The 21,140-nt window shown below is 34.9% G+C and overlaps 2 protein-coding genes across 7 annotated transcripts in view; one reads left to right on the top strand and one right to left on the bottom strand.

Annotated features, from left to right (window-relative positions):
- Positions 1-1,574: 1,574 nt before the first annotated feature.
- LOC110613912 (nuclear transcription factor Y subunit A-3) lies at positions 1,575-6,809 on the top strand. Its single transcript, XM_021755324.2, has 8 exons — positions 1,575-1,654; positions 1,691-1,814; positions 2,845-2,913; positions 3,079-3,210; positions 3,696-3,805; positions 3,875-3,946; positions 5,973-6,143; positions 6,256-6,809. Exons 4-8 carry the CDS (start codon positions 3,087-3,089, stop codon positions 6,556-6,558), a joined length of 780 nt encoding a protein of 259 aa, XP_021611016.1. The 5' UTR covers positions 1,575-1,654; positions 1,691-1,814; positions 2,845-2,913; positions 3,079-3,086; the 3' UTR covers positions 6,559-6,809.
- A 1,866-nt stretch (positions 6,810-8,675) lies between these two features.
- Positions 8,676-21,140, bottom strand: part of LOC110613911 (midasin) — a 42,225-nt gene continuing 29,760 nt past the window's right edge. For 5 of the 6 annotated variants that reach the window (XM_043955557.1, XM_043955558.1, XM_021755321.2 and 2 more), the window contains 20 exons: positions 17,091-17,170; positions 16,869-16,988; positions 16,548-16,616; positions 16,301-16,457; positions 15,437-15,597; positions 15,226-15,347; positions 14,900-15,132; positions 14,550-14,789; positions 14,017-14,238; positions 13,779-13,937; positions 13,401-13,676; positions 12,912-13,226; positions 12,681-12,824; positions 12,322-12,528; positions 10,465-12,228; positions 10,060-10,341; positions 9,701-9,880; positions 9,465-9,563; positions 9,242-9,379; positions 8,676-9,001 (listed from right to left, as the gene is read on the bottom strand). In XM_043955557.1, the coding sequence (XP_043811492.1) occupies positions 8,969-9,001; positions 9,242-9,379; positions 9,465-9,563; positions 9,701-9,880; positions 10,060-10,341; positions 10,465-12,228; positions 12,322-12,528; positions 12,681-12,824; positions 12,912-13,226; positions 13,401-13,676; positions 13,779-13,937; positions 14,017-14,238; positions 14,550-14,789; positions 14,900-15,132; positions 15,226-15,347; positions 15,437-15,597; positions 16,301-16,457; positions 16,548-16,616; positions 16,869-16,988; positions 17,091-17,170 (5,001 nt within the window). In that variant the 3' untranslated portion in view covers positions 8,676-8,968. The remainder of the gene's footprint in view (positions 9,002-9,241; positions 9,380-9,464; positions 9,564-9,700; positions 9,881-10,059; positions 10,342-10,464; positions 12,229-12,321; positions 12,529-12,680; positions 12,825-12,911; positions 13,227-13,400; positions 13,677-13,778; positions 13,938-14,016; positions 14,239-14,549; positions 14,790-14,899; positions 15,133-15,225; positions 15,348-15,436; positions 15,598-16,300; positions 16,458-16,547; positions 16,617-16,868; positions 16,989-17,090; positions 17,171-21,140) is intronic. The other variant, XM_021755322.2, reaches the window with a different exon arrangement.

The raw sequence follows: 21,140 nt of genomic DNA, 5'->3' as shown, positions 1-21,140 counted from the left end.
TGAAAAAAAAGAGAGGTGGCTTGTGGAAGGAGAAAGTGTGCGTGGTGTGGCTTTTGAACTTAGAAACTGTTGAAAAGGTGAAGCTTACAGGGTGGAAGCAGTACAGAGAGAGAGTCTCAAAGACCTTTGCTTGACTTGCAGCAGACTCTGTTTTCTGTCTTTAAAAGTCATGCCCCTTTTGAATTCTACTCTCATATTTACCCACCACTTTCTTGCTTAACAATAAGTACTGGATCCGATTCTGACTTCCATTCCAAATCAAATTCCACATATACATTATCCGTTAAACTCATTAGTATATGACAGGATTTACTTTAACGTTAAATTAAAAATATTAAACGAAAGTATGGAAAATGTTATTTAAAATAGTATTATTTTCCATGTTGTTGAGAAAATATTAATTAAAGAAAAGAATGTTTTGTTTTTTCATATTTTTATGGTTAAAATAATTTTACTGATTAATTTAATTTTTTAATAATATATTAAATAATACTCTTAAAATTTAAAAAACAAATGTTTATATGACGTTCGATTGAGACGAACGTTCCAATAAAATAAACCACAAACACTAGGGATGTAGAATAATATATTTATAAAAATTAAATTATTCGAATTTAAATTCAATTTATATTTAATAATATTTGAGATTCAAAATTCTATTAAAAATTAATTTAAATTTTTCAAATTTGTTTCAAACTTCATTATTTTTAAAAAATTTTTAAATTTTAAATAAAAATATAAAAAATATATATAAATATTATTATAAAATATATTTTTATATTAAATTAATTATTTATATAAATAAATTTAAATAATAGATATCCTATATATAAAAATCAAATCCATCCGAATCTGGATGTATTATTTTTTAAATTTAAATATATCTCAAACCCGATTATAATTATTCAAATTTAATTATAATTACTTAAATTCGATTATAATTACTTAAATCTATTTTATTAGAATTCGATGGAAATGAGTATTTAAAAATACCCGATTCGTCGTAATTTCTAAACAAACTAAAAGCATTAAAAAAATATTATTTAATTTTTATAATATAAAAAAATTATTAGTTAATTATTTAATTTTATAAAATTAAATTAAATATTTATAAAATTTTTAAAAAAATTATCAATTAATTAATTTATTAATTTTAATCATTAACCGATTAATTTTATAATATATAAAAAATATTAATAATTAGTCTATTAATTTTAAAAATATATTATAATAATTAAAATTAAGAGAAAAATTAATAAAAAATTAATTAATAATTTTTTTTAAAAAAATAATATTTTAAATTATTAAAAATAAAATATTAAAAAAAGGATGTGGAATGGATAATGCTCCCGTCTTAACGAACGTGTAGATAATCACGATTAAAAGGCGCGTGGATAAAGAAGAGGTGAAAAGTGAAAATAAGTGGGCGGCTGAGGGTATTTAAGAGAAATAAAAAATTATCTGAAATTTCAACTACAAATTTAATAAAAAAATTCATAACTAAACGACAAAAGACTAAACTGGTTAATTGTCAATTATATATATTAAAAATTATAGAAGAAAAGATCCACCAGAAGGTGGTGGTGGTGGGAGGGGGTGCTGCCGCTGACGGTGAAAGAGCCACTGAGATTCTGAGCGGTGCAAGCAGAATCAGGCTCACTGAGATTCTGAGCGGTGCAAGCAGAATCAGGGTTGAGTTTTGGAACCAAATGAGCTGGACAAAGGCAGCAAGTGTTTTCTAGGAGATATGCATAAAACCAAGCCAACATCAATTCCCACTTATTGTTTCTCTGCACTTTACCAAATCCCAAAAGGTGTCTCCTTTTTTATTTTTTTTTTCTCTCTGCGCATGTGCGTGCTTTTCTTGGCCTTTTTACTCTTCTCTTCTTATGGGTTTATTGTTTTTTCTGATTTTCTATTTTTTTTTTCACACCATGAACATAGCTTGGTGGGTATTTGTATGGTATGAGTCTTTGATATCTTGTAGCATTTGAAGTTTTGATAAGAAAATTTTGTTCTGGGTTATTGGTTTACCTTTGTATTACTATTGTTCTGGATTTTTTCCCTCAACTTTCCTTTTCTTTTCTTGTTCTGTTTTATATTTTCTCTTATGGGTCTGCATGCGTGATATGGGTTCATATTTTAGAAGGAAATGTAATATAGGGGTAGTAGTACTGAAGATTGCATTCAACTGTTTGCTCTTTATATTTTTCCCTAATTTTGGCATTTGGTCTTTTGCATGACAACGCTTGCTGGCTCAATTTGTACAATTTTCCCTTTGATTGTATCAGCGAGTTAGATTATGTGAATTAAGTCTATCCTGATTGTCCCAGTTCAAATCCTTATTCATGCACTTCTATCTATAGTTTGCATGTCTTGATTTTGTGTGTTGACGGTTCTTTTGCTATTAAATGGAGTCTTGATTTCTGTATTGATGACATGAGCTCACCCAAGCGTAGATTCTGGGAGAGGTAGAATTTTAAAATAAGCAATTTTGTCTGCTTTAATTTGAATAGTGAAACTAGGTGGCTGGTGAGGTATTGTCATTTTGTGGCTTGCATATTTCTAATGTAAGTAAGCTCATAAATAGTAACTTAGTGATTGCCAAATTTTCTCATCTGCTTAAAAGAAAATTGCTATTAAATATGGTATAAACCCACATATTTACTTGGTTCGAATCGTTGTTTTTCGGGTTCTTCCCAAAGTGCATTAGTTTGCCTTGACTGGTCTTTCCTTCTTATCCATCTTGACTTCTTCATTTCAGTGCTGCAATTTCTTAGTGGTATGAAGAAAAATGTTACTGTTTTTCTAACATAATATTGTATCAAAATCTCTAATTGGCAGCTATTACTTGGATTCTTGGTGATTGATAAGGAAGATAGGTTGAAGCTTAAGGTCACATTTCAAGATCCGGTAAGTTTCTAATTGCTTACCGAGACTTTCAATTTCAAAAATGCAGTAGCTTAAGAAAGATTATGGGATTAGTTCTGCCCATTAATCTCCATATTATTGGTTGCCAACCATTTCGTAATTCTACTTAATCAACAGTCTAACAGTCATCTTAATCTGATGGTTTAGGCTTGAAGATGGGGGTTCTGCAACAGAATTTTCATGGTGCCAAGAAATTGACTTTTCAATTTCAAGACCAGGATTCTTCTTCAACTCAGTCAACTGGTCAATCTTACCCGCAAGTAGCTAACATTGGAGAAGGTAATTCATGCAAGCAAAGCATAATTTAAGCACAATTGGCCTTTTGTTTTAATTGGTCTCCTATATTCTAAGAGTTCATGAAGCTTGGTTTTGGTGAACTAAAGAATTTTTCTCCCTTTGGTATTGTAAGTCTTTATTAGTGCCGAAGGCTTCTTGTAATTAGTAAGGCCTCTTCTGTAATCTTATGGATATTTGATTCTCAGTAACTGCTTGTTTTTAAGGATACCTCTTTGATATTCTAATAAATGAGAGAGATTTTGAAAAATCATTCATAGGAAGTTATTGGTCCACATCTTCTTGGTTAAGTTTTAGACTTGTTTTTGTCTTCCCTTTTCCATTTGATTAGTGGAGAAGCTCTATAACTTCTTCCACTATAAATTTTGGTTTATTTATTTATTATTTAAAAAAAAAAAAAAAACTCTATAGCGCTCCTCCATAACTTGGCCAAATAATTATCTAATTTAGTTGATGTTTTGGTTGTTTAGGATTAAATGACATTTATGGGAAGGCTGAGGGAGGCCACACCAAATTAGCGCCATCAATGGGAACTCAGGATTTTATCTTCCCTTCACAAGTTGACTACAGCCAGTCCATTGTAAGTTGATGCTTGATTGTGCATTGTGTTTTGTGAGGATGGATGACTGATATTATTCTCCCATTTCAGGCTCGCTTTCCTGTCCATTTCGTGGAACCGTACTTTGGTGGCTTACTAGCTGCTTATGGACAACAGGCAATGGTAAGTGTTTGCACTGTATTTTCTGCTACTTTTTAAAATTAAACTTCCAGTCTTTCTCTAACCTGAATAAGTTTAGTTATATTTACCTCACAATTAGAGTTTTAAAAAAAGGAGATTGATCCGAGTGGGACGTTATTCCGATCTATGTGATTCTTCAACTCATGTTGTGTTTCTTACAACTGTGCAGTTGTGTTATACTTCCACATTCCACATCCAGGACCAATTCTATATTTGAATAGTGCAAAAATTAAGTAAAGACTAACTGTATACTTCTATAAATTTTAGAAAAGTGAAATTTTGTGGGAGGTATTTGAGTAATTCCTTCCCATGCTTCTACAAAATGTTACAATAGTTTGATCTCTCACAACCTATTAACTAATCTAATATTTCCTGTGGTCAAATTTCTTGATCCCATTGACAACCGTAAAAAAAACTCTCAGGAACTGAGACTGTGTTATGTGATTTAAAGAGTTTTTTTTCCCCCAAAAGGGGCAATAGAAAGAAAATTACTGAAAAAGGGGTGAGGAAAAATATATTTCCTCAAGTGAGGTAAAATTTGCCGCGGAAGCAGAAAAGTGGTTCGGGTTGTGGTTCATGACCACGACTTGCCTTCAAGTTGTGGTTATAAACTACAACCAGCTTTGGTCGTTGTTATAAACCAAACTTGAAGATGAGTCATGGTTTAAATAGAATATAATAAAATAACTTTTTGAAACTCAAATTATTCAGGCATTAAAAAATAAAAAAATAATGTCAAAAAAATCAAAAATATTATAAAGAGGTCAATCTGTTTTTTAAAATTTCTAATCACTAACTCCTCCCCTTATTTGGCATGAATGATTTTGCAAGAAAAAAATTCAAATAAATTCTTGCAAAATCATTCATGATTTCATCTTTATACATAATGAAAATTTTTCAAGTTAAAAAATTTTGAATCTTTTTATTCCAAACAATAATTGAATTCTTACAAAATTCTTAATTCTAAACGGAGAGTAAAACTATCTAAAATTAATTTTTGCACATAAAACATAACTAAAAGATACATGAGGACCATGCAAGTCATGGATGAATCCCACGACTGGAAAATTTTATCTTTTTAATTATTCTTATGTAAATTGACTTTAAAATAAGTTTAGCCTCTAGAAAATTATGAAAAGAATATCTTTAGTTTTGATTTTTTTTTTAAAAAATAATTTAAGGTATCACAAGAAAACACTTCTTCTTAGAGTAGTACTCCAACAAAATGCCAAAAAAAAAACTCATTTTTAAAATACTTTTGTAGTCATTAAATTTTGTTTAAATTCATTTTTTCATGTACAAGAACAGATTCTATAATTAAAACTTTTCCGTGCAAGTCATGGATAAAAGCTAAAGCAATTCCTGGATTTTATCCAGGATTTGCATGGTCCAAATATTTTTTTTTTTAATTTATTTTTACATGCAAAAATTATTTACATAGTTTTGGTTTAGAAAATTATAAAAAAAAGTGTTTTTGACCTTATTGTACTTTTGATTTTTCTGACACAATATCTTTTATTTTTTAATGCAAGGATAATTTGACATTCAAAAAATAATTTAATTATTTTTGTTTTAGGAGACTTGGGTTTTGGTTTATAATTTAATTATTTTTTGTGTGAAAGTTGATATCATTATATATAGGTTATTCCTTTTACTTAGAATCACCCTTTACTCTTATTCTATTTTGCTTTTCTTATTTTATTGATCCTTTCAAGTTTGGAAAATTTTCTTTACTCCCAGCAATTGCTTTAACAAGTATAATTTTTCAAGGCATTTATGCATAAGGATTATACAATACAAGAATAACTTCCTATGGATACAGACGATCCCAAGTGTGTTTTAAACCTGTGGATTCTATATTCTCAATCTCTGGTGTCACACGTCACTGATTCTGATTTCCTTTTTCTTCTATAAATGATGACCTGCAAATTTATTTAAAGCATTCGCTATCATTTTTTACTGGTGTGTATTCTTTGTGATGGGATTTCTATCAATGAGAATTTCCCAGATTCATCATCCTCATATGTATGGAATGGCTTCTTCTCGGGTGCCACTACCTCCTGAACTTACAAAAGATGAGCCCATTTTTGTCAATGCAAAGCAGTACAATGCAATTCTCAGGAGGAGACGTTACCGTGCCAAGCTTGAGGCTCAAAACAAACTCATCAAAACTCGTAAGGTATGTGTTCTGTGATTTTGTATATTTATCCCTTGCGATGCTGCGGATAAGCAGTGTGGTTGTTTGACTGATTAAGCATTATTCTTTGGCTATCACTCTAAAATTTCTGCAGCCATATCTTCATGAATCTCGGCACCTTCATGCACTGAAGAGGGCTAGGGGCTGTGGTGGACGCTTTCTTAATGTGAAAAAGCATGTCGACTCCGATAAGGCAACAGGCTCTGCCGAGCTTCATTCGGCTGGAAATATGTCAGAATCTGAAGTTCATCAGCCAGAGAATCACAGAGATGGTGCTTCCACCCCTTCTTGCTCAGACATCACAAGTGCATCCAACAGCGACGACATCTTCCAGCAGCCAGAATTCATGTTCTCTGGGTACCATTCTCACATTGTGGGGACCATGCAAGGACGCTGAGTCGGTATGCGGAGGCATACAACAAATCTCGTACGCTCCTTGATCGGCAATAATCTGAAGAGTTGCTTATGTTCCCTTGGGAAGTCATCCTTGGCTCAGTTAGTCTGCATTTAGTTTGTTTCATTGCATGCAAGCTTATTTTGGAATAGTAGTGATCTGACTAGACGCATCTGTATTTTGTGGTTGCATGTACTTTTGTTCTAACACTTGCACTAATGTATGGGTGGAGCTCTGCATATTTGTCCATTTCATCTTTGGTTCTGCAAGTTCTCGCTCAACTTTTCTCCACTTTTAGCTAAAGTGATGACTGATGAAGAACCTTTATGTGCCATTGAAAAATGATGCAAAAGTTTTGTTTGATAATCTCATTAGCCCTCTCAAATTTCACTGGATTCATCTTAAAAAAAAATTTCATTTTGAAAAAAAAAAAAATTAAAAAATTAAATAATTTTGTAAGAATTTATTTAAATTCATGAATAAGGTGGATTTGGTAATTTTCAAGCCAAAAGGTTTTAGTTTTCATGTTTTGCCCAGTTGTAAATATTACACATTTTTTTATTCAATGTGCATATATTATTTTAGTAATTTATGTTTAACATATTAAGGCTTATTCATAAATACATTCGTAAAATATAAAAACTTATGTATAAGTCTATTTATAAATATAAGGGTTATTTGACAATATTAAGAAATCAATATGTAAAATATAAGGCTTTATTTATAAATAAATAGTTATAATATTTAAGATAAATAATTGAGGCAAGTCCTCCGTCATTATTTTAAAGGTCAGTTTCCCTTATTTTTGCTTCTCCTACTTGATATTGTCCGACTGCTTCTCCTACTTGATATTGGGTTTTTCTTCTCTCCATAATCAGTTATGTTTTTTTTTTTCTTGTTTTAGCATATCAATGACTAATGACAGAAGAGGTTTCGTTTATCTCATGATCATGATGTGGTTGGTTTTTATTTGGGTTCCATGTCTACGCAATTCTGATTTCTAGCATTTGATGGTAGAGCCATTTATGGAATGCTCAGGATCACATGCAAGTCTTGAATATTGGTTTTTCTGCTCAACCTTTTGAAGAGGTTTTATAAGCATAAGTCAATGGTTGTTTTTGTGTTGTTAAAAGGTTCTCTTATCAGCTTGGCTTCTGGAAGTTTTTCTGCAAATTGATGTTTTCATTCGTGCACTTATTGCTCCTTCGCATAGGCCAATTGCTTTTTTTCAAATCGAGCCTGATCCGATTGATTAGGTTTTTCTTACCAATGAAAAACTATCCTTTAGTAAAGGAAAAAAAAATAAATGAAAAGGCTATTTTCCTTTGGCTTAAGGTACTGCTGCTATTATTAGCACTACTAATGAGTAGACTTTAATTACGTTTTGATATATTTTTTTTTAAATAGAAAAATCAATTAACAAATTTTATCATATATTATAGAGATTAAATAATATTTTTTTCGACTTTTTTTCTTTCCTTATCTCTATCCTAAAAACTCCAAACATTTATATTGTGTTAAATATTCCTTACTATATAAATATTAAACTATTAACTTCTATTAAATATTTTTCTCAACTATGTTATGATAAATAATTTGATATTAATTAGTAAATTATTTTTATAAAATTTATAAAGTTTTCTTAAAGTATTTTTATGTAATAAAAATTAAGTTATAAATTTTATTAATTTTCAGAAATTATAATGTCGATTGACTTTCAAAATATATATATATACCTTACTACTAATTTGTTTTCTATTTTCTTTTCAAGTATGCTTAATTCTTTTAAAAGTTTATTACTTCTTATAAAATGCAGTAAAATTCCAAACTGCCCTGATTTGAGAAATAATTTTTTCTAAGCTAGATTTTGGATTTATTTTACCGTATGGGTTTTAGCTCAGACTATAATTTGGACTCTTATGTTCTTGGCATTAAGTTACATACAGAGTATGCTTATAGTGAGCCCATGTAAAAAAAAAATTATCCAAACTTGAATATTAAAAATGTTGCATAAAATTTTTCATTCAAATCGAAGTAAACTTTCAATTTAAATTTAAAAACAAATTGCAGAAAAGTTTGAAAGGGCAAAGTAGGATCAGGTCAAAATTCGCAAACAGAGATTCTCAAGACAAAAAAATGATGAGATTTCTCATAAATGAAACAATTACTTTACAGCATGCTGGACCCATGACACCTCAATGCACTGATATATATATATATATATATATATATATATATATATATATATGCAGCCCACCTCTTCTTCCCAAAATAAATACAAATTCTCATGTAAATTTTGGTTCCCAAAAATTTCCATTTTCCAGGAATTTTACTGCATGTGCATCCTCTGAAGTCTAGGCACCAGCAGGTAGCAAAATTGATAGCCCCAACAAGCTCTTCCATAAAAAACAATTCAATCTCTAGAATACTGCATAAGCTCAAACCACTGCAACAACAAATGAAAGGTCAAAAAGTCGCATAAGTTAGCAAATGGAAAAAAAAGGGGAAGCGAGAAAGCAAATCTAATCTACTAGAATGACAATGCCAAGTTTAAGAATGGTTAGTGACAACTAGTACTCTTGGAACATCCACATCTTTCAATGTGGTACTTCCAGCTCAAGGCCACTTGTCATTTTTTTTCCTGATCACAGTATAGTATACTCTTTAAGGAACAAATAGAAATTACCTGTCTCAATAAATCAGCAAGGGTCCTTGGAAGTGCCTCAATGTTCTTCAATACAATATAATATGGGAAGGGAAAAGAGTCTAGATATTTAGTGAACTTAAGTACTCTTTTTTCACCTTCACCCACAAATGATGCTTCCTGTAACAGATAGAATGAATACGGCGTTATGGGAGATTGTTCTTGCCAAGTAAATATGGATCTATGTAACAAGATAAAGAAGTACCATTTGATCCATAATTGACTCTTGCGGACTATCCAGAAGCAGAAAAGCAACCATTCGCTTCTTACTCAAGAAATCCCTGACACAGCGCTTCAACTTCTCCTATATAAATACAAGTGGCCATTTTAAAAAATATATATATATAATAAATGAACAGCTATGTATCATAAATCAACAAAAAGACCTCACTTCACTTTCTAATCTTCAAAACTTTTCTGGGATGTAAAAAAGAATTGTACCTTTTCATGGAACCGTCCATCCGCAATAATCAAAACAAGCTGTTGTAGTGGGTTTTGTCCAGAAGGGAGTCGTGCTTTTGCAACTGCAGTATCAAGCATGTTTGTCAGATACTTCAACAGATCAACAACTGGTTCATCGGCAATGGTATTCTCCTGCCTGAATGTCAAACTGGAGATTATCTGCTCCAAAGAATCAAATGATACATTAAAAAATGCCTCAAGGAAAGCACCTTTAGCAAAACAAAAAGTTTAAGTTAATATTCATTTGGAAAGATTTTAACTCTTGGAGACGGGGAAAACAGATGCGTAATAATATACTCTTATCTTGTTAACTGAAATCCAAAGATCGGAGCACTAACCTTTACCCCAGCCTCCCCATTAAATGGCTGATCAAAATCATGCAGTAACTTTATATTTCCCTTCTTTCCAAAGCTTGCAACAGCCAAATTTCCCATTTCCAGTTGAGACATGGAACGACACACTGTCACCAAAGATTCAATGGCAAAATCTCCACAACAACTCTCAGACATACTTCGGGAGTCATCCACAGCAATAACAACTTGGTAGTCTCGTTTGTTTGGACGGGTTCTTCTGAGCCATATTTTATCTTTCCGGTAGTGACTTGCTACATAAGGGATTACCTATAATCCAGCCAGAGGGGAAAAAGAGGAGAATGGAAAAAGAAGAGAGAAGATTAGAAGTCAACTAAAGTACATTCAAATATTCCGACAAGAAGTTGAGTTACAAACTGTGATATAATTTACCTTCTTCATGTTGATTCGCTTTCCAGTCTTATAATCCCCTTGAAGCTTGCTTGCAAGAGTGGGTTCCAAAACTAGGCGTAATTGTTCAGCCAACTCCTGTGACAACCTTGTTGTAAGCAACTCGTATCTTCTCCAAAGAACAGTGGCATTACTTCTGCCATCAAGGGTTATTTCTCCCAGATCCTGGGCTTTTCCCAGCTCATTGTCATCTATAGAAAGTTTGCTAAGACAATGCATGTCCTCATTCAAGTAAGACTTTCTGACAGAGACTAAACTCTCTGTAAAGGATTCTGGAACATCATTATGTCCATAAATTTCTGGGGATCCCCCATTATATGGCTTCTCAGAATTAGAGATCTGCATCTGCTCTTCTGTATTGTTTTTGAGGACTGAGCCATAATGTTTGAGATGCCCTTCTTCAGAATTGTGCTCATCGATGTCCATTTTGGCAGCATCATCACTTGCTGCTGCAGGCTTATCCTCATCTGTCTTAATACTATCAATATTTGTGTCAACCTGATCAGAAGTAGCAGGGCCTAATGTCTGAGCTGTTCCCTTTTCAAACTCAGGAACATATCCATATTCATCAGCATTCTTGTCCTCTAACTCACCAGGCGCCTCTTTGTTGTCTACCTCAAGATCAACAGACACTTTGACCCTTTGCTTCCACTCATCAAGTGCATCCCCAACATTCCTATAAGGGTTTGGTTTGTTTTCCTGAAAAGATAAAGATTCCGACTGAGGGAGTTCTGATTTTTGTTGATCATCAGTTAATCCTCCATTACTTGATGAGTCATAGACCATCATGTCCATCTCAGAGGTAGGACCAGAAGGTACACTTTTTGGGGGAGCAATGTCATTATAAGCCTCTCTGGTATCAGACATTTTTGTTTCTTGTACAACATTTCTTGAATCTGATACCTGCGAGTCACCATTTGGTTGTGATGCAGATGCTGTATTAGGAACATGATCATTGAATTTATCATAAATTCCCTGTTCAAACAAATGTTGCCTTGATGAGTTTGAATTCATGTCAGTGTTCTCTTCATCATCCCCACCAGGATCATTTCTTTCAACAGGTTCAGTTTCCACCTCCGCCTTAGTTTCATCATCAACAGGATCTTCATTTTCTTTGCCACCCCCATTCTCAGCGGACTGATCATGGTTCTCATTCTCAGCAGACTCGCCTTCTGGACTTATCTCTTCATTGAAATCAGGCTCTTCTCCATTCATCTCTTCATCCACATCCATATCCTCTTCAGACCTTTCTTTCAAGTCATCAAGATCTATTCCAGTTGGATCAGCAAGTGATTCATACTTATCCATATGTACGTCATCCATGCTGTCTACTTTATCATCAAGATCTTCTTGGTTTCCAACCTCATCAGTGAGTTTATCGATCTCCTCGGAATTAACCTCTCCAGGTTTTTCATCATCATCATCAGCAGCATAATCCTCCTTCGCTCTAAGCTCCCTACTGCTTGCATCCCTGTCCCTAACTGATGACCCAGATTCATACTTCTCATTTGCATTATTAAGGTTTTCATCTTCCTCCTTATCCCAAAGTTTCTCATCAATCACTTCATTGTCAGCTCCTGTTTCCCCCATTGCAGACTCCAGTTGCTCATCATCCTCACCTTCATCATTCCCCTCCTCAGAGTCCTCACTTACACTGAATGCGTCAGCAGTGAAATCCTGCTCCATCTCAATTCCCTTGTCATTCTTATTGGGAGCTTCGCCAGAGGCATCTTGTGCTTCACTTGGCTGTAGTTTCATATAGAAGAATATCATATGTCAATGGACAGTAAAAGCTACAACTGGGAAAAATTGCATTGCTAATGTTCTCAGAGAGCATACCTTTTCAGAAGTGCCGAGTAGTTGATCTTCATCAGTTATCTGTTCACTGACATCATTAAGCCCCAAACCTTCACCCATGCCAGTTCCAGTTGCATCTTGAGACTTACTATGATTGGAGTCATCTTCCTCATCTTTGGCAGCACTGCCAAAACCTTTGGAGAACAATGAAGCTAAAACATCCGCAAGAGCATGAGTCATTACAGAAACCTGCATACCAAGCCATGGAAATTAACAAATTTCGGAATATCTACCATAAAATAATGAGCAAGTGAGTTACAGAAAAAGAAGACAATAAACAAATTACAGCAAACAACTTTATGAGCAACAAGCATGGTAGACGTCTAGAGACATCTACTCACCATTTTATGCATGGCTAGAAGATCTTGAAGTAAACTATCACCGAAAGTCAATATTACAGCTGAAAATGCATGTAGATGCTGAAAACAAGCTCCAACAGGGAAAGAAGGGGAAGTTTCACAGCCAGAAGAATTCATCATTTTTTCCTGAGTGAAAACATCACACAAGATCAGAATGCAACAAATACAAAACTGTGCACACAAATGACCTGCATAGAAGGGGATATGACTTACTGCACAAATTATTATTTTGAGAAGATTGTCATATAACTCCTCCAAATTCAAATCTTCTATTGATGATTTGAACAGATATTCCCATGAGGTGATGTTCTCTGATGACCCTTTGGACGGAGCATATCCATTACTTGTTGAACACTGCTTTGTCAGCACATTAACGATAATTTGAAATGTTTTTCTTAGGGATCCACCAAATAAAGCATCTAGATCAGAACAACTTTCATGGCAGATGGATTTATCCAATGTGCATGTTGAGTCATTTCTTGATTTTGCCTTTAAAGAAAAGTCAAGCTCTTCAGCCAGCAACTTGCCCTGCAAATACAGAGTCATTCGATCATAATATACAAGCATTTCTTTTTACGAGAATCAAGAGAAAAAAAAAAATTGGTTAGAAAATTATCCAGAACAGTAACGGGATTGATTGCCAATCAGTGCAACCAGACATTTCAAAGCTCTAGTTATAAGCACCAGGCATAGAAGCAGTACCTTTTCCAATACATCATCAAAACGACCAAGCAGGGTCTCCATTACTGAGCTTCTATTCAAATTTTGCCTGCGGAACTCAATAAGATGCTCCTCAAAGTCCTTAATAACTTGAAAGTTTTTCCATACTAATTGTTCCATTTTCTTTGAAATGGTGAATGGACGTATGGGACCAATAGATGTATCGCCAACACGATGAAGAAGACATTTATCTAAAGATTCCTGTACAAGAGTTTGCACAACTCCAAGACGGCCAACAAGATAGTCATCCAGTGATTCCTGTAAAAGAATCCCCGTAAGAAGAATGAAAGAGACTGTATGTTTAAATAAACAAATAAATAAATAAATAAACAAAAAGAATAATGAAATAGAGTTTTGCACCTTGGTTTTCTGCATGAGAGGAGTAAATTTTTCAATGAATTGAAGAACATGATTTATTGCAGGCTTGATACTTTCACATGATTTAAAATGGGTACTTTTCGCTGCTCTGAACAATACTGCTTCCTCAACTAGCAGAGCAACTAGACCATCAAAAATTCGCTGAAATGTTTATCAAAGAAGTTAGTCCCATGCATGACGGACAAGCAAGATGTACATAGGACAGATGGTGGAAACATACCTTCTGTTTCCATAAACATTGAAAGACTGCATATTGGTTTGACGAAATAGAGCACTCACTTCCAGATCTATTGTTACTAACAGAACACCTAGAGTACAAATTTTCCAAGGTAGATGCACATTCCCGCAAGTGCTTCAAATTCTTAGAAAAATTGTAGGTAGCAGCACGTTGGCTCTGTTGTATAACTATGAGATGGTTCAGAAACGAGACAGACCTACTAGCCTGCATGGGTCAGGAAAGGATAACCATATTACACAAGCTTGAAAAGCATAAGGACCTTGACAAACTCCTGAACAAAGGACTAAAGGAGGCAGCCTATCAAACATAGTACTGCCAGAAATATTCAGGCCTAAAGGTGACTTCAATTATTGGCCAATTAACAGTTGATAAATATAATAGATAAAATTGTCTCACTTGCTGAGGCTAGCCATCCTGGATAAAACAACAGAACAGTCAAATGAAACACAGCAAAAATTTCATAGCAACTTGAACAGAGTATTGGACTTTAGCACCTATTCGACATAAAGATATACCTGCTCATAAGTAATATCTTCATGGGGTTTCAGACAAATCCTTTGCAGAAGCTGCACGGATGCCGTGCTTTTAAAGTAAAATTCATTAACTTCTTTCCATTCAGTATCCACACCTTCATCAGGCTGACATTGCAATGCACTGGCAGTAGAAGCTCCATAAGACAGTCTGTTCTGCGTCAGTAGCAAATGCTGCATCTCGTACGATGGCTGAATAAACAGCCAGTTCAAACTGTTGGATACCTATAATGACAGTCATCAAAAAGGAAAAAAAGAGAACGGTTAAGGTTTATGTTATCTTTGTTAATAGAAACTGCATAAAAACCACAAAATCAACTTCCTGTCCTCATTACCTTCATAATTTCAAACTTGTGCTTATGCAACCCACTGCTCTCCAGCAGCTTTAGAAGTTCAGAAAAGGCCCTCTTCTTCCCTATATTTTTTTCAGTATCTTTCCAGAGATTATCACAATTGATTGTAGTTCTACTTATTTTTTCAAGTCTCTCACACAGCAGATTCCACTGTTCCAGTTGTGATATGCATGCAGACTTAGAAGTTAAATATTGCTGCATAATACTTGTAATATCTACACAAATTAGAACAGAAGTTTTAGACACTAGTAAATGACAAAGTTTACTTCCATGTATAGAAGTAGCACTATGATAAAAGATTTAGAAACCATAAAAGTTGCAAACTGATAAACCATCTTCACCAGGAAAGCATGATTTAGAAGTCTTGTCAACATGTAACTTCTGCAAAGTATCATTTACTTTTTCCCTCCAACCACAATACCACAAGAGCCTGCAACAGATACAATACAACAGAAATCAGTTATCTGTTCCAAAATTGATGACTGTATGAAGAAAGCACATAGTGGATAAACAGTCAACCTGTGTTTGTCACTGAACTGATTCAGAACAGCACTCAACAACTTGACATTTGTCTCCGAGATATCATCGAGGGGCGTAGGACCTTCCAGAGATTGAATTTTTAATCCTTTCCTTACAGCATCCTGATTAAGAAAAAGCATTGCTGGTTGTTGAAGCACATCCTGTCCAGCAAACAAAAGAATGTGATCACCATGATAAAATAAGGAACCATGAAAATTTTAAAAAGGAGGGGAAAAGAGTAGCTGATTAGGAAATGGAAGTATTTAATTTTAAAGAAGTGTCAAATTAGAGAACAAAATGAAGACAGGCAAAAGCATAAAGAAATGCATTAGAAATTAACAAAATTAGGTGAGAATTTACAACATCCAAGGCATTACCATTCCTGATCATTCAAATATCATAAAAAATATCACCAAGTTACATTCCTTGCAGATCGCTAGCATCAAGTCTTTCTATAAAATCATTTTATGAAGCATTTGATGGCAGGATTAGTTTTGCAAGAATTAGTCAAGTAATACAAGTTAATTCCAAACCAGCTGCCAACCAAAATACTTGTGGGAGAAAAACCTTATATTTTCATGTTACCCTCCTACAGATGGACATTTTGGCAAATATAAAACTACTAGGAGTTAAGAACCCTTATGGCAACAATCAGCCCAATCAATGGACTAGTTTATATAACAGAATATCACTGTGATGTCAAGTTGGAACAAATTCAATTGGTTATATTTAAGTCCTTATTCATTGAGGCCTTCAACAGTTCTTTAGAATTAGCTTCAATGAGAATTTTAAAAAGCTATCCTAAAGTTGCCGAAAAACATTGAAGGGAGAACCATAGGGAAGCATGATGCTTTTACTGCTTACGGTGTATTTTTGAATTAGCTTCCTGAGCTTCTGCCGGGTCCTTTTTGAGTTTTCAGCAGATAGGCAAGCCTCAGGTCGTTCCCATCGGCATAGCTTCAGGAGTTCTTTCAGTTCCATATCAATATTCCTTCTATTAATTTCAATGTGCTCCAAGATTCTGAAGAAGATATCAGAGTTAGTCAATAAAACCACCTAAAAATTATAGGAGAATAAACATACTCAAAAACAAAATGAAAGGAGAACTCACCTTGGCAAAAGTTGAACATAGTATCCAAACACATTGTACAAGATATACAAATTTTTCTCCTGCCAAGGACTACATGATTCATATACGGTTAGAACACTTCTAACATGCTAAACTCTGAAATCTAGAAAATATAACAATCCCACATGCGCATTCCATGAAAATGGCATGGAGATCATGACCGTACTTTATGCAGCACCGATTTGAACGGTGAAGGACCACTTCCTTTACATATGAAAAAATGAAATATCCCTAAAATATCCTAGACTAACTTATGCTAAAAAAGGGGCAGAATACCCTGCTTGGGGGAAACGAAAGATTTACCTTGAATAGGTTTCAATTCCAAGGCATCTACCAGCAGTGACTTGACCAAGGAAAGCAAAAAGAAGCTGAAGACGTTTTTTAAATTCACCCATGCTTGAAGTGTTAATGAACTCTTCCAAACTGTGAGACAGATGCATGTTAGGCAGAAGCACTCAAGCAGAATACTAAAGAAAAATCTAAAGAAGCAAGCAAATCAAAATTCAAGATTTGTATATAACATACCTCTCTATTGTAGATTGCTCATGTGCAGAAACATCAGCTGCATGACTATGGTGCAAAACTGAGAATAGAGGAAACCACAACTGCAACAAAAAAATGGAAGTTCTTGAATAAACAAAACAATGAGAAACAGGAAGACAAACTAGGTTTAAGGAGATGAACTTCAATTTGATCTCTGAAGTACAATAATAGATTCAGAGCCTGAAATATTGCTTTTTAAACATGCATTAGATTTCTTCAGCATGTTACACAAGCTATCAAAAGCTCAAATTTTTACCCGTTAAGGGCAGATTATACTGGTTGAACATAAATGAGTTCCATGGATCCCAACTTCAATCTAATTTTGATTTTTATTAATTCTATTTGATAAATAATTCAATAAATTTATAAATAACAAAAACTTAATTTTAAAATTAACCAAATAAATAACTTTTAAACTAATAACAAAGCAATAGATTTAAGGGAAAAAAAAATCAAACATCGTTTTCCCCGTATAAAACCTTGGGCCCTCCACTCACTTGAGCTAGTTTTTGAGATAAGCTAAGCCCAACCAATTTTCTTATGGTATTAGAGCCTCCTAATTGTATCAGTTATTCGTTAGCCAATTGGTTACTGAGTGAGCTAAGAGTAGAATTGTAGAGAAATGACATAAAATTGTAAATAGGATATTATTTGTTCGAAATAATATAAAATCTTCCATTCTCCCTCTTAAATTCTATCTCCCTCTTCCTTCTATTCTCTCTTCTTTTTCCCGTCTTCTTCTTCTTCCTTTTCTTCTTTTCTTCCTTCTTTGATCTCATTCTTTGCTTCCTTCCTTTCCTTTCTTCTATTCCTTTCTCCCCTTTCTTTTATATTTTTGTTGAGTTGTTTCATAATCACAACAAGTTGTAAGTAATGGTCAGCGATTCTAAGGACAGAGTATTGCTTCTTAGCAAAATTGGCAAAAAAGAAACAAGTGGTGGAAAATTCCATGCTTCTAAATCTTGAGGAACAAATACAATCATGGGAGTAGAAAATTCCAGACTTGAGCCAAGAAATGCATGCAACCTTCAACATGAGTAAAAGATCTAAGGATTTGTAACCATCAACATGAGCCAAGAAATGCATGCAACCTTCAACCTTCAACAAATTATGAAATTACTCCCTCAAGAATTGGGTATTTCCATCACATCCAACAAAAAAGGTTGCACAAATCTAAATTGTTCCAATCTTGAAGAAGGTCACAAGTCTCAGGGATGATAGTCTGGACTCAGCAAAGAATGTCCTATGAAAGTTGGTTACTCTAACCTTGAAGAAGAAAAAGGAAAATTGTGATGGCAATCATGTTCCTACCCCCCAAGTGAATTCCTCTTGAAGGGTTCAATTAAAGAAAGCACTCCTCAATTCAAGATGGTAAATATTTGCTGCCCTTTAAATTCGTAAAAACACTCGAGAATGATCACCTGGAGTTGGTTAAAATTTATTCTTCTCTAAGAAGCTTGACATCATAATTTTCTTCCTGGTAGTGATATTTGTAATACCCGGCTAGATCCTGGCATCGGAATCCGGAATTCAAAGATGCCGGAGCCTTCTAGAAGGGTAAAAATAAAGGTTTTCTAAAATGTTTTTAAGTGTTTTATGGTTTTAATGCAAAAGAAATTGAGTTTTGAAGAGAAAAGACCAAGGAGAGCATTTCCAGGTTCGGATGCTGAACATGGGATAGTTTAGGGGGCACGTTAGGCTTCCGAAAGTGGCTTTCTTTCGGCCGCCGAACGTGGTGAGATTTTGGAAGCAGCTTTGGCCGCCGAAGGTGGTTGACCGGCCACCTATAAAAGGCCCTCAGACCGAAAATGGACGAGTTTTCTCCCCATTCTCGAGCTAGGGTGAGTTCATGTCCTCCTTTGGTTGATTTCATGTTCTTTCTCCAAATCTTTAAAGTTTTAACAAATTTTATCCTTGTTTTGAAGAGTTTTAAGCTTAGATCAAGTTTTGGAGCTTGGAGACCCAAGGAGCTAGATTTCTCCCATCTCCAAGTTAGGGATCGTATCTCCTCTCGATCTTCAAGAGGTAAGTGCAGATCCTTGTCTTCTTGCATGTTTTAATGAAGTTTTCAGAAGTTTTGATGCTTGTGTGAGGGTAGATGTGCATGTTAAGTTTTATGTGAGTTTTATGCTCAATGTATGTTTATGTGATGTTATGTTGGGAGGTTTAAGCTAGTTTATGCCCTATATGCATGAGGGAGTGTGTATGCATGTTTGGGAGAGAGCATGTGAGGTTTTGGGTTGTTTTGGAAGGTTTGGAGGCTGTTTGTGCATGAGGAGGCTGAGTTCTACCATTCTGGAAGAGCTCAGGTTCGGCCGCCGAACCTGCCTGTGGAGGCAAGCTTTTGGCTGCCGAATCCTGCCCCCGAAAGTTGGACTTTCGGCTCTAGAGGAACTTTCGGCCGCCGAAGGTGCCGCCGAACATGCATGAGTTTCGGATCTGGAAGGAACCTTCGGCCGCCGAAGGTGCATGGCTTTCGGCTCTGGAGGGACTTTCGGCTGCCGAACCTGCCGCCGAAAGTGCCCTGTCTAGCCTTCCTTTGCATGATTTCTATGATTGTTTTAAGATGTTTTAGGGGGTTTTTGGGGAGTTATTTAGAGTCTTGTTAGAGTGTGTTTGGTCTCTCATTTGAGTCCACCTGTGTAGGATCGGACCCGAAGAACTGAGGAGGCCAGCAATGTTAGCTGTTGCAGAGTCAGTCCAGCGTTTGCTAGAGGTGAGTAGAACTAACTCAAATGTTTTAAGCATGTTCACACATCATAAATACCATGTATATGTATTAGGTTGCTTGCATTAGATTTCACGAAGATGTTGCATTGCATAATTTATTGTTGATGTGGATGGACTAAGGCGACCCCAATAGCCCTAGATATGATATATTAATGAAGTCCTGAGGAGCCCCTTCGAGGGCCGGGCACTATGTTATGATACAGAAGTCCTGAGGAGCCCCTTCGAGGGCCAGGCACCATGATATGATACAGAAGTCCTGAGGAGCTCCTTCGAGGGCCGGGCACAGACAGAGGGAGTTTTGGAGGTCATGTCCATCCGTGATGTGAAATGTTTGTGATGTGACACATTCCATGATAGCATATGATTTATTAAATTGTTTTTCCCTCTTCTGCTCACTGGGCTTTTTAGCTCACCCCTCTCCCTAACCCCCAGGTTTGCAGGTCTAAGGTAGTGCGGGAAGTCGGCAAGGATTAATGTTATGTTTATGTAATAAATTAGCATGTTAGCGTGGACATGTAATGTAAATTGATATAATGTATTGTAAGATAATGTAATGTAATGAAATGAAATGTAGCGTATGGTAAAGTTATGTTTATGGATTAGTATTGTGCTTGGCCCTAAGGTCTGGTTAATCCCTTCTTGTATATGACGTATGTTATGTTTTATTGTTAAGATGAGAAACCAGGCTTGACATATGTAATGTGGACCACACTAGGGCATTTGATGAGGGCTCTGGTGTGGGTTATATGTTTATAGTATGTTGTATGTTCAGGTCAAGCTTGGTATAGTGAAAGGTTTTAAAATTTTGATGGAATGTTTGTTCATGTATGGGATTTTACCAAGTAATAGGATGTATGTTAGGCTTGCTACGGGTCCCGGCAGCCTTAAGCCGATCTGGATCCTAGCGCCGGTAGCGGTCCGGTTTTCGGGTCGTTACAATATTCTTCTTGATAAAGGAAAAATGTAACAATGCAAGGAGAAATATGACAGATGGTAGTTGCAATTTGGAGTTTGAAATTTTGAATTGAATAACCAGGAGATCCTTAAGGAATGGAGGTTCGAAATGCAGAGAACGCAAAGTTAGAAGAAAAATATATATCAGTAGAGGACCTTTGCCACAAAGGTATTTCTACAAATAACCCAGTTGTCTTCTTGAAATTACTATGCAAAAACTTGGCAGTTATTATGAGAGCAAGAAAAGAGGACACGATGAATAATGGACAGAAGAACCATTTTGTTCCACCCTTAGGGACAAGGATGATCTTCATGAAGAGGGTCAATGTTAGGAGGTTGAGCTGTTAC

Source organism: Manihot esculenta, chromosome 4 (genome assembly GCF_001659605.2).
Source record: "Manihot esculenta cultivar AM560-2 chromosome 4, M.esculenta_v8, whole genome shotgun sequence".
Classification (NCBI taxonomy): domain Eukaryota; kingdom Viridiplantae; phylum Streptophyta; class Magnoliopsida; order Malpighiales; family Euphorbiaceae; genus Manihot; species Manihot esculenta.
The sequence above is the reverse complement of the archived record's forward strand: the minus strand, read 5'-3'. Positions and strand labels throughout refer to the sequence as shown.